At 39.6% G+C, this 13,003-nt stretch overlaps 1 protein-coding gene across 1 annotated transcript in view; it reads left to right on the top strand.

Moving 5' to 3' along the window:
• DGUOK (deoxyguanosine kinase) overlaps positions 1-13,003 on the top strand; it is a 38,659-nt gene that overhangs the window by 9,124 nt on the left and 16,532 nt on the right. The window contains exon 3 of the mRNA XM_012540571.3: positions 11,672-11,859. Within this exon, the coding sequence (XP_012396025.2) occupies positions 11,672-11,859 (188 nt within the window). The remainder of the gene's footprint in view (positions 1-11,671; positions 11,860-13,003) is intronic.

The following is a 13,003-nucleotide window of genomic DNA, read 5'->3' as shown; positions in this document are numbered from 1 at the left end:
GATAAGCCTAATCAAGCAAAACAAATCTACACACTGGCCATCTCAGAAAATATATTGTAATGCCAAAGAAACTGAGCAAGACAGAGATTAGAGACCAATTTAGTAGTTTATTAAATGGAGAGAGATACTGGGACCAAATGGATCTTGGTCCCAGGGCTGGAGAGACTATCATCTCAAAGAGTCCAGCCCTGAGTATTGGGACAGCAAGCTTTTTTATAGGATAACAAAAACAATGATATAATGGGGGAGACACCTAGGTGAGGATAACCTAATGATGGGGAAGGCCCCTAGGATGGCACAAAGGAGGGAGGTTACTGATATTCTAAAATGGATAAACCTTTATCCTGTCAAACATTAAGAAGGAATGTCTGTAACCTAAAGATATAAAACCTTCATCTCATCAACCATTAAGAGAGAATGATTATAGCCTGGGGTTTGGGGGCAGAGCAACTGAGGTAGACCTTTATCTCATCAAACATTAAGAGGGAAAGGTTATAACCTGAGGCAGAAATAACTAAAAAGGACAATTGGAGAAACTGGGTCACGACATTAAAAGGGAACTTTGGCTCAACAATATATTGCATTTGGCACTTCTAGTCTGTCACTTCTCCTTCATCATCTGTCCTTGCAGTTGTAGTTGGCCACTGCATTAAGATCTTAAAAGACTTTCAAAGTCGATTTTCTTTATGATATTTTTTGTTATTGTTCAGTTGTATCCCATTTATAATTGATGGTCATCCTTTTGGTTTTTAATTCTTTGCTTCAACAAAGAGTACTGTTATGATTATTTTTGCACATATCTAAGTTCTTTCCCTCCTTTTTTAAATTCAACTTTATTTTTTATTTTTAATTCCAAATTTTCTCCCTCCCACCTCCACTGAGAATCAAGAAAAACAAAATCCATTTTACACACACACACACACACACACACACAAATCAAATTCCCACTTTACCCATGTCCAAAAAAAAATTGAAGAAAGAAAAGAAAATATGCCTTAATCTTTATTCTGAATCCATCCATTTTCTATCTGAGGGTAGATAACATATTTTAGCTTGAGGCTTTTGAAATTGTGATCAGTCATCTTGATCAGCATTCCTAAATCTTTCAGAGTAGTTGAACTTTATAATATTGTTGTGACTAAATAAATTGTTCTCCTGGTTCTGCCCATTTACCTTTACTTTAATTCATTCAAGTCTTCTCCAATTTTTCTGAAACCATCTCCATCTTTTTTTACATTACAATAATATCCCATAACCTTTATATACCATAATTTGTCACCCAAATAAATGTTTTATATATTTGATAATTATTTGGAATGGATTTTGCTCATTCTAACTCTTTCCGCTTGATTTTCTTTGTAGAATTCAAAAATGCTAGTGATTTGTCTTGGTTTATTTTTTGTCCAACTTTTGCTCAGGTTATTTCACTTATTATTTTAGTTGATTCTTTGGGCTTCACTAGCTAGGCCATCATATTGAACCTGCAAGAAACAGTAGTTTCCTCTTTATCTAAATTTCTTTCTTTTCTTATTACTTTCACTGGCATTTTTAGAGATAATAGATATCCTTGCTTTATCGCTGACTTTATTGGAAAGTGTTTCTTCATTATATATAAGACTGACTTTTGGTTTTCAATAGATAATACTTCCCAAAGCAAAAAAAAGGACTACTTATTTATTCCTGTGATGCTTTTTATTGTTGTTGTTGTTGCTCTGTTTTTAAACAGAAACAGATACTAGATTTTGTCAAAAAACCTGAGATTCTGTCAACATAATCATGCACTTTTTTATTTTTGGTTTTAATATGCTCTAATATATTTGATTTTTCCATATAGTAAACTAACCTTGCATTCTTAATATAAAGCCAAGTTGGTCATAGTGTAAAATCTTTTAATTATGCTATTGAACTTTTTTGTTAATATTTTATTTGATATTTTTGTGCTGCTGTTCATTTCAGATATTAGTCTATAGTTTTCTTTTTCTATGCTTTTTTTTCCCTCTATGACTTGAGTATCATAAAAAGAGTTTATAAGGATCTCTCCCTTTTTCTATTTTGCCATCTGTTGTTAATTGTTCTTTGAACATTTGATGGAATTCACTTGTGAATCCAGATGGTTGTAGGGATTTTTCAATGGCTTATTCATTTTGTTTTTCTGATACTGAATTATTTAAATCACCTATTTCTTATTCTGACAATTAGGTAATTTTTATTTTTATAATAAATAAGTTATCTACTTTGTTGGCATATAATTAGACAAAATAATTTCTTTTACTTTCCTTAATTTAACTTGATTTGGGATTTTTTTTCATCTTTGATGCAATTTCATTTTTCTTTCTCATTTTAAAATCAAACTTTATTTCCCCCCAAGATTATTTGATTTATTTATTTGATATTTTTGCCCTAGTTGCATTCAGACTAATCTTTTTTACATTTGTTTTTAAATTTTTTGAGTTCTAGGTTCTCTCCCTTATCCCTACCCACAATTAAGAAAGCAATATGTGAGTTTATGCAAAACATTTCTATTAAAAAGTCAAGTTGTAAAAGAAAATATAGGTCTTCCACCTAATGAAAATAAAAATCCTCAAAAATGAAGCTAGAGAGAGAGAGAGAAAATGTTTCAATCTGTATTGAGACACAATCAATTTCTTCTCTGGGTATAGATAGAATTTTTCATCATAAGTCCTTCAGAGTAGTTGTGGATGATAAAATCAAAGTTTAACCTTGTTTTATTTAACAATTCAATTTTAAAATTTTATCTTTATTAATCTCTTCATTGATTTCCAGAATTATTATTCAGTTAGGGCTTTTTGATTTCTTAGGTTGTTTTTTTTTTTAACTGTTGTTTGATTAATACATTATTTTATTGATTTTCTCTTTTATTGAAAATCTTTAAGTGCATTCCAAAAGTTTAGTTATATCGTCTCATTTTTGTAGAAAAGTGGTCAGATCATTTGATGTTAGATCTCTGAAAATTACTGAAGAAGAACAGAGAAGAATTCTTCCACGCTAGGCATAGCATCTTTATAAAAATTGATGGTGTCCTGAGCATTCAAAACACAAAACAAAACTCACAAACAAATGTGAAAAAGCAGAAACATGGAACACTTTACTTGCTAATCACACTATTATATAATATTATATAATATATTATAATTATATATTATATACAAATTACAAAATATTAAATTATAATCATATTATACAATATAATTGTGATGATAATTATTATAATGTTATTATATTAATGTATTCAATATATTTTTATATTATATTCAAATTGTATTCAATAAAAGGCTTTTGAAGAAAAAATTAAAAATTAATTTGACTTCTAAAGATGGGGGTTAGCTACTCTGCTCTAAGCACTATTGCTAAGTACTGGGGATATTAAGAAAGGTCAAAGTCCTTGATCTCACAATCTATTAGGTAAGAGTAGATAACATTTCTATAACTGCTTTAAGGTTTACAAAGCACTTTACAAATGTTAACTCATCCTCACGACAAGGGATTAATTATATTAATTATAGCCACTTTATCCTTGAGGAAACTGAAGAAGACAGAAATTAAGTGACTTGTCTGGGATTAATCAACTAATAAGTGTCTGAGGTAGAATTTGAATTTGAACCCAGATCTTCCTGGCAGATGTGTTCACTGTGGCACATAGTTCCTAGGTTACTAGTAAGCAGTCTTAAGTTCTGTCTCCTTCTGTGCTTCAAATGGAGATGCCTCGGTAGTGCTTCATTAATTATGGTGATGATGCTCTGCATCTGGACCAAGCACAAGGTTGCTCTTGACTGGTCTTATTTCCTCTTGTCCCATTCCTCCTCCCCTATGCACTTTGTTTTCTACCTGCTCTGGACTTCAAGATTCTGGCAGTCTTTCCGTGTGGTCATGGATTGAACTGGGAAACTTGTAGCTGTTTCTCATTTGATTTTTTTAAAATCATTTTTCCTTGTGATCCATTTTGAGAGCTGTACTTGAGTGTTTGTAAGAGATCTGGATTCCTTGTGCCATAGTATACTGCCATCTCTTCATGATGCTTCTTTTCTTCTGCTCTTGCTTCATTTCTTCTGGCTTTTCTTAGAGAGTTGGGAGTCAGGGTTATAGTTCTTGTGGCCAGATCATTTTTTCCCCTCTGAAACTTTGTTTAAACTTATTATGAAATTACTTTTCTTCTTCATTTATCTCTTGGGCTTCTGTTAGTCCAGAGTATTTCCTTATCGTGTTTACTGTTTGGTTTATTTGTATAATAAGGGGTTGGGGCTCCTCTTCCTTTTTATTTTATTTTATTTTTTTTATTTTAATAGCCTTTTATTTACAGGTTATATGTATGGATAACTTTACAGCATTGACATTTGCCAAGCCTCTTGTTCCAATTTTTCCCCTCCTTCCCCCCACCCCCTCTCCCAGATGGCAGGATGACCAATAGATGTTAAATATATTAAAATATAAATTAGATACACAATAAGTATACATGACCAAACTGTTATTTTGCTGTACAAAAAGAATTGGACTCTGAAATATTGTACAATTAGCCTGTGAAGGAAATTAAAAATGCAAGTGGGCAAAAATATAGGGATTGGAAATTCAATGGGGCCCCTCTTCCAAAGTTGGTGCACTTCAAAATCATTTACCTAGATTTTCCTGTTGTAACCCTTCTTCCCACCTCAGTTGGTTTCTGATTTTTTTCACTTAAACTTATGAAATTTTCTTCTTCTTTGTTTACCTCTTGGGCTTCTGTTAGTCCAGAGTATTTTCTTGTTGTGTTTATTGTTTGATTTATTCATATAATAAAGGAGTGGGATCCTTCTTCCTAAGTTAGTGCACTTCAAAATCATTTACCTAGATTTTCCTGTTGTGACCCTTCTTCCCACCTCAGTTGGTTTCTGATTTTTTTCACTTAAACTTATGAAATTTTCTTCTTCTTTGTTTACCTCTTGGGCTTCTGTTAGTCCAGAATATTTCCTTATTGTGTTTATTGTTCAGTTTGTTCATATAATTAGGGAGTGGGGCCCCTCTTCCAAAGTTGGACTTCAAGATCATTTACCTAGATTTCCCTGTGATGATCCTTCTCCCCACCTCAGTTGGTTTCTGATTTTTTTCTCTGTGCAAATTTGGACTAGAAAGTGTAGCCTGCCATTCCTTTTTCTCTACTTTTGGTGGGTAGATGGGAGAGAGCTGAGGATCTTTACCATGCTGACTCATGGTATCTTAACTAAGAGTGTATATTCCTCGGTTACCATGGGGTGGTGCTATTGGGTCACCTGAGTGATTCTCTGCCCTAGGTCAGCGCTGGGTGGGAGGGGGTCCAGAAATGCCTTTGGCTTTTTGAAAAATTAAATTCTCCCCAAGCCAAGTCAGAACATTACTAACAGCTCTATTTTTGCCAGAGTGCAAACTCCAGCAGGTGCTAGATCATTCCAGTGATGCTTCCGGGCCAGCCTGGTGACCGGAGACTCAAATCCCTCACCTATTTCAGATGGCCATTTTCTGTATATTCAAACAATGGATTTCTTTTCTGTGTGATGTTATTTGGTGCTCAGTGTTCAGCACTTTTTAATTCTTTTCTCCAAGAAATCCAAATGCCCAGCCTATCGTATAGCTACATTCTCATATCGGTTGGCCAGTAGGAGTGAGCATCTGCCTTCCGGAATGAATGAATGACCAAGCATTTGTTGATCATTTACCCTGTGCCAAGCACTGTGGCATCTGACAATTACAGAAGAGACAAACAAAAAAGTTCCTGCCCTCAAGGAGCTTATGTTCTAATAAGACAATGGACAGTGGGCCAGGGAGGTCTAATTCCAGACCAGAGAAGATGGGGGGAAAAAAAGTTCTCCATCTGAAGCTCAGAGAACCGAGGCAGAAGCTGAGTTCCAGTATTGGGAGGTACAGGGCCAGAGTGCAGGTGTATTGGAGACCTTCCCTTCCCACTACTAGATTCCTACAAGATCAATAGGAATAAGCCTGAGGAGTTCTGTTCCTATTCCAATCTCCACTATCTAATTCCTACCAGATCTTGGATTTTCACTCCCTATCCCAACCTCACCTCTGCCTGACCTTGGGGACCCCAATCCTTTCCCAACAACCTCTTCAAAGTTCACATGGCCTTCCCATCTGCCCTGATACTGAACCACGAGTAACACTGGCCCTTTCCATCTGACTCAAAGCTCAATCCACCTTCATGTGTTGTCCCCCATTAAGATGTAAACAGGTACCATCAACTTTTCTGGATTCATGGGATTGTAGATTTAGAGCTGGAAGGGACCCGGCTCCATCATTGTACCAAAGAGGCTACTGAGTCATGGAGACATTTGGTGATTTTCTCAAGGTCACGCAGGTGAACTCAGATCTTCCCGGCTGGAAGTCCCATTTCCTATCGAGTCTCACATGGCCCCTTTTGGCACAATGCTTCCTACGTGGTAAGTGCTCAGGAAATGCTTTTCTGTTCATTCCATTTGTATGGGACCTTGAGGACCAGTCGATTTAGCCGGAGGCAGCCGAAGAGCAGACCTAGCACCAGACTGCCAGAAGAAGTTTACCTCCAAAGCTAGAGATGGACGAGTGGACTGGAACGAGTGCCCCACAGCAGACAAATGGGCGGCGCTTGCCCAGGAAGGCTGAGTTCATCAGACACTCACAGAGAAAGCACCTGAACACTGGCCTAGAGCTTAGTGCTCACAACTCAAGGAGCAACAAGAGTGAGCTTGTGGAGAGAGTGCAGACTGCACTGGCTCTGCCTTGTGAGCAGTGAGCAGTGGGATTGTGGACCGCATTGGCAGAATGGGCAGCGTGCAGGGTTTGGTGGGGGTGTGGAACAGCAGCAGCTCTGGGGAAGAACTCAAGAGAGAGATAAGATGGACTAGAGAAGAAGATGGAGAGAAAAGGACAGATTCTGAGGAGCTGGGGAGTCACAACAGGCCGTGTCCATCCAGAGCCACCATGTCATCATCTAAACCCGGCAGAACTGAAGCTCTCCTAACTATCGAGCCAAGTACAGATTTGTTGGCTGAACTGTACTGAGCCAGGGACCTCAGCTGTAGACTCCAGACCCTAGCAGCCCCCATCTGAGAAGCAGGAAGACCTGACCAAATGGACCTTCTTCCCTGGGGCATGAAAGAACTTGGCCAAAAAGTGCTCCAGCAAATCCTGTCCCTTAGAGCAGGAAGACAGAGCTGGAGCTGCTGGAGGGAAGGCTCCCAAGGCCCGGCAAACACAACCTTTGGTCACTGGATCATTAACAATAGTTCCCTCTTTTTAAGACTCTTTCATCCCTCACTCCTGTGTTCTGGTGTTCCAGGAGAACTGACTTCACACTGTCTCTTATTCCTGCTCTCTCCCAAAGAGACAGAGACATAGAGAGAGCTCAGTGTGTAACACACACACACACACACACACACACACACACACACACACACACACTGGAGGCACAGGCCATACTTCTTTCTCCACATCCCACCTCCTAGACTCTATCATTGTTGCCTCCACCTTCCTTGCACTTCAGCCACATATCAGAACAATCATGGCCTTGATTTCACCGGTACCAGAGGGGTTGTATTTCTGTGATCAAGAATTCTAGAATTCCTTTATCTGGTCACCCCTAACTCTCTTTTCTGGGGCTCATTCCTCCTGCTCTGCCAGTTTTACTTCTAAGCTATCTCGGCTTCCATTTTCTTCCTATTCTGCCCTTGACTCCATGGGTAACCAGTTCACTACGGTTGATAAGAAATAAATAAATACTTGTTGACTTATTTCTATCATCCACCTTATTACCAAAACCCTTATGATGCTAAATCACGCTGGAGGCAGGTGCACTGCGTCCAAGACTTTATGTCATGGGATCTCACCTGAGTCTCCTGGTCAGGGAAGTCTTTTGTTCTTCTCCAATTTAGGAATTCTCCATTGCAACTATTCAAAGCAGTTTTTTTACTCCTGAAGCCTCCCACACCACCTTCTGCCCTATCCCTCTGAGCAAAACATTGCCTCATATTTTACTGGGAAAATAAAAATCGAGCTCAGAACTCTCACCCCCTTCCTTTTAACCCCAAATCTCTAAGATCATCCCTTATTCTCTGCTTCTTTGCTCTAGTCTGATGAAGAGGTCACTCTTTTTTCTTTTAAATAGTATTTTATTTTTCCCAATTACATGTAATAAAAAAATTTAACATTTATTTTTATTTTTTTAATTATTAAAGCTTTTTATTTTCAAAACATATGCATAGATAATTTTTAATGTTCACCCTTGCAAAACCTTGTATTCCAAATTTTTTCTAACTCCTTTCCCTCCCTAGATGGTAAGTAATCCAATATAGGTTAAACATGTGTAATTCTTTTATACGTATTTCCACAATTATCATGATGCATGAGAAAAATCATGTCAAAAAGAAAAAAAAATGAGAACAAAATACAAGCAAATGACAGCAAAAGAGTGAAAATACTTTGTTGTGATCCACATTCAGTGCCCACAGTCCTCTGTCTGGGTGCAGATGGCTCTCTCCATCACAAGATCATTGAAACTGGCCTGAATCACTCTCTGTTGAAAAGAGCCATGTCTGTCACAACTGATCATCATATAATCTTGCTGTGCTGTGTACAATAACACTCTTTTTTTTTCCCCTAAGGCAAATGGGGTTAAGTGACTTGCCCAGGGTCACACAGTTAGAAAGTCTGAGGCCAGATTGAACCTCCTGACTTCAAGGCTGTTGCTCTATCCACTGCACCACCACCTAGCTGCCCCAATAACGCTCATTTAAAATAAAATTTTGAGTGCCAAATTTTCTCCCTTCTTCTCTTCCCACCCCTCCCTAAAATGGTAAGCTCTTTGATATAGATTTATAGCAATAGGATATCTGCAATCATATGTAATATATTTACCTAGTAGTCATGTTGTAAAAGAAGAAACAGAATAAAAGGTAAAAACTACCAATAAATAAATCAAGTGGAAATAGTCTGCTTTGATTCAGACTCCATAGTTCTTTCCCTGGATATAAGTAGCATTTTCCATCCTGGGTCTTTTGGAATTGTCTTAGATATTGTTGAAATGAGAAGAGCTAATTCTATCAAAGTCAACCACAGCACAAAGAGCTGCTGTACATATTTTTGGTTCATGAAGATGCTCTTCCCTTTTTTATGATCCCTTTGGAATACAGACCTAGGAATGGCATTGCTGGATCAAAGAGTATGTATGTGCTCAGCCTTTCCCCAAATGCTGAGTGTCCCCTCAATTACTCATTCTTTGCCACCACAAAAAGAAGTGCTATAAATATTTTTGTACTTGTAAGCCCTTTTCCTTTTTTTAATGATCTCTTTGGGATGCAGGCCTAGTAATGACACTGCTGGATCAAAGAGTATGCATGATTTTATTGTCTTTTGGGGGAGTCTGGAAAAAAAAATTGCTCTCCAGAATTATTGGATCAGTTCACAACTCCACCCATAGTACATTAGTGTCCCAGTTTTCCCACATCTTCAACAAAATTTGTCATTTTCCTTTTCTGTTATATTAGCCACTCTGATAGCTGTGAGGCTTCTTGCCAAAGCTCATGTCCCTATGTGAGACGAATATGAAAAATCCCACCAATGTGAGGAGGAAAGTGACAATTAGATTAATCTCGTTGTAGTTAAAGAGCTGATGTAGAGAAATAGTAGTGATAAGGCTGAAAAGGAAAATTGAGATCAGATTGGGGAGGGTTTTGAATGTTAGTCTCTTTGAGCCCATCCTCTCTGTTTCTTGGCAGTCTACTCTTATGTTCCTTCATCTCCATTTCCCTATTTAATGGGTTTTTACTTGATTGTTACAATTATTCCGACGTTTCTCCCATTCTTAAAAACGAACAAACTTTTTGCTTGGCCCTCAAACTGGTGCCCTATAATTCTCCTACCCTTTTCATTCCTAGGAAAAAACACCATCTTTATTCATCACCTCCACTTCATTTATTTCTTAAACCCTTACAATCTGGATTGTTCTCATCAAACTGACCACTCTACAATAAATGAGGTTCTAAATTGCCAAGCTTGCACCATCTCTCTCCATCCTCTTCCACACATCTGACACAGGGAGCACCCTCCCTTTTTGGAGATTCTCTCCTCTGGGTCACTTGGTTCTCCTTCTGCATTCTCCTCAGGCTCTTTTTTGGTTCATCATCCAAGTAGAGCCTTCTTAACCTAGGTAGCCCCAAAGTCTCTGCCCTGAACCCTTTTCTCTCTGCATTTTCTCTTTGTGATCTCATCAGCTCCTGTGGTTCAGTCATAGCATCACCATCACCACCACTACCAAACAGTAATCGCTTTATGCAAAGCTTTATGGTCTGAAGACATTTTAAATCCATTGCTTCATTTGCAGAATACAAATGGGTCATACAGATGACCCAGAACCATATGTCCAATCCTAGTGCTTCTTTTGAGCTCACATCACCAATGGCCTATTGGACATTGTCTATCTCAAATTCACTATCTAATGGAGAACTCCTTATCCTTATCCACACGTCTGTCCCTTATTATTTGGCTGTTTTCATCTGTTGACTCTTTACCCAGATTCTCAGCCTAAAGGTTATCCTTAAGTCTTTCCGCTCCCTCAACTCCACATCCAGTTCCTTGTCAGTTTTTCTGTCTTCATGACATCCCTCCTATCTCTCCCTTTTCTTCTGCTCACATCCGATACCCTATTGAGTTCATGTCATTCTTGCCTCTTTCCTGAAGGAGAATCTTCTTGATTGGTCTCCTTGCCTCTGTGCTTTCCCATTACCCCTTTCTACACAGATGCCCAATCGATACTTCTAAACTGATCGTGTAACTCTCCCACTTAAGAAGTCAAAGGGACTTCCTGTTGCCTCTAAGTTAAACTACATTTTCTGCTGCTTATTCAAGTCCTTCACAACGAGGTTCCAGTTTTTCTAGACTCACTAAAAATCATGGCGCCTCACTACTCCCGCCAAACTGTTGCTTTGATGTTTGTTCAGTTGCATCCAATTCTTCATGACTCCATTTAGGGTTTTCTTGGCAGAAACACTACCTAGAGAGATTCCCTGTCTTGCCCAGGGTCACACAGCTAGTGAGTGTCTGAGGCAAGGTTGGAAGTCAGACCTTCCTGACTCCAAGCCCTGTGCCTTTTCTTCTGGTCCCATGCTGGAATAAGTGTCAGATTGAGGGGATCAAATGCCAAGATGAGCTGCATTCTGTTCATCATTTCTTATAGAACAATAATATTCCATTACTTTCATATACTGTAACTTATTCAGCCATTCCCTCATGGATGGGCACCTACTCATTTTCCAATTCTCCACCACAACAAGAGCTGCTGCAAACACTTGTACATATGGGTCCTTTTCCCTCTGGGGAACTGTGTTCTAAAATAGAATCCCCTGGAGGAAATCCGGGACCAGTGCTCAGCCGGCCTCTGCATGGAGGCCTCTGTGTGTCGGAAGCTTGGGCCTCCCTCCTGGGACAGCCCATCCCAGCATTGCCAGACTCCTAAAAGGTAAAGATTCCTCCTGGGCAAAAAGCTATGGGGTCTCACTCATCAAAGACAATTACTGTGTTATCTGGAGCCCATGTATCCTTTCCCTTGGAGACTGATTCTTTCCTAGGAGATGATGATTTTGTAACTGTTCCCATTGATTTTCTGATGGGCTTCTGAGGAAAATACATCATGTGACATTAACTTCCCTCCTCCCCCCAGGCTGGCCCTCCCCAGAGCGTGGGGAATTTGCTGGATATGATGTACCAGCAGCCCTCACGGTGGTCCTACACCTTCCAGATGTTTTCCTTCCTGAGTCGGCTACGATCGCAGCTGGCCCCCTACCCAGAGAGCCTCTTGCAGGCCCAAGAGCCGGTACAAATCTTCGAGCGGTCAGTGTACAGTGACAGGTAAGACGCTCAGGCCAGCAGCCCTGGTAGTTTGCTTGGCTCCAGGCTGTGTGGACCTGCCTTCCTTCTCCTGTGGGGACCTTCACTCCTCCCAGTCCAAATCCTTTATTTTCTCCTTCAAAGTCTTATATCTTTTCCTGGGGCCTGGTTTCTAAAGTACAGTTGCCATCTTCAAAAAGTAGAGTTTACTGGGAATAAATCCTTGTACTTGAAAGATACTGTGAGATTATCCATCTACTTCTCCCACAGCAACTCCAGAAGTGGTATGATTATTATGGGGAAACTGAGGCTCTGCTGAGCTGTGATTTACCCATACTCATACAGCCAGTAGCTCCAATCCTTGATTCAACAAAAACAAAGAGATCCCTGTATAGATTTAGTGATGGAGAAAGAGTTCAGCCTAATGAGATGAGCTTCGAAAAGATTTGATCCATTTCTAGAAAATCATTGATTTCAAGCTAGAAGGGACCTGGGAGATTAGCCAAGGCCTTTCCTTTTTCTGGAGGCCCAGAAGCGACAGTGATGGCTGATGGGGATAGAGGCAGTCCTGAATGCTGGACCTTGGACTTTGCTCCTTTGACCCCCACTGCTCTAGTTTATTTCCCCAACAAACTCAAATGACTCTTAGGGGGCAAATACACAATAGCCTGGCCCTCCATTCTCTTTTCTGGGCTTTCTTCCTACACAGCATCAGATGATCTCCAAAATCCCTCCTAGCTGCCATTGTCTAAACAGTGCAACATTGTTGGCAATTTCCTCCACTCCCTGCCCTCCCCTCGCCCCCCAACCCCTCCCCTAATCCCCATCCCATTTTCTTTCTTGGCCTCCATGTAGCCAAGGTGGATTGCTCCAATTGTAGTCATTGTCCCAGGCCGGAGTCCAGGAGGAAGCCTTTGCATTTGCTCTTGGGGAGAATCTTTTGTTGATTAGAAAGCCAGAAGTTGCTTCTAGGATTCCCAGCCTGGACCCAGCCTATCCCAGCCTGTGGCAATGATGGAGCAGCCTCAGAATCTAGGTTCTTTCCGTCCCTTTACAGTCCCTTTACGTGTCCTCCAGTATTTAACCACCTCTGATTTAATCCGTGTCCAATCTCCCTCCACTGATGCAGATTGCGACTCTTGAAGCTGAAGAATCCATTGCCAGA

This window comes from Sarcophilus harrisii, chromosome 2 (assembly GCF_902635505.1).
Source record: "Sarcophilus harrisii chromosome 2, mSarHar1.11, whole genome shotgun sequence".
Taxonomy (NCBI): Eukaryota; Metazoa; Chordata; class Mammalia; order Dasyuromorphia; family Dasyuridae; genus Sarcophilus; species Sarcophilus harrisii.
The sequence above is the reverse complement of the archived record's forward strand: the minus strand, read 5'-3'. Positions and strand labels throughout refer to the sequence as shown.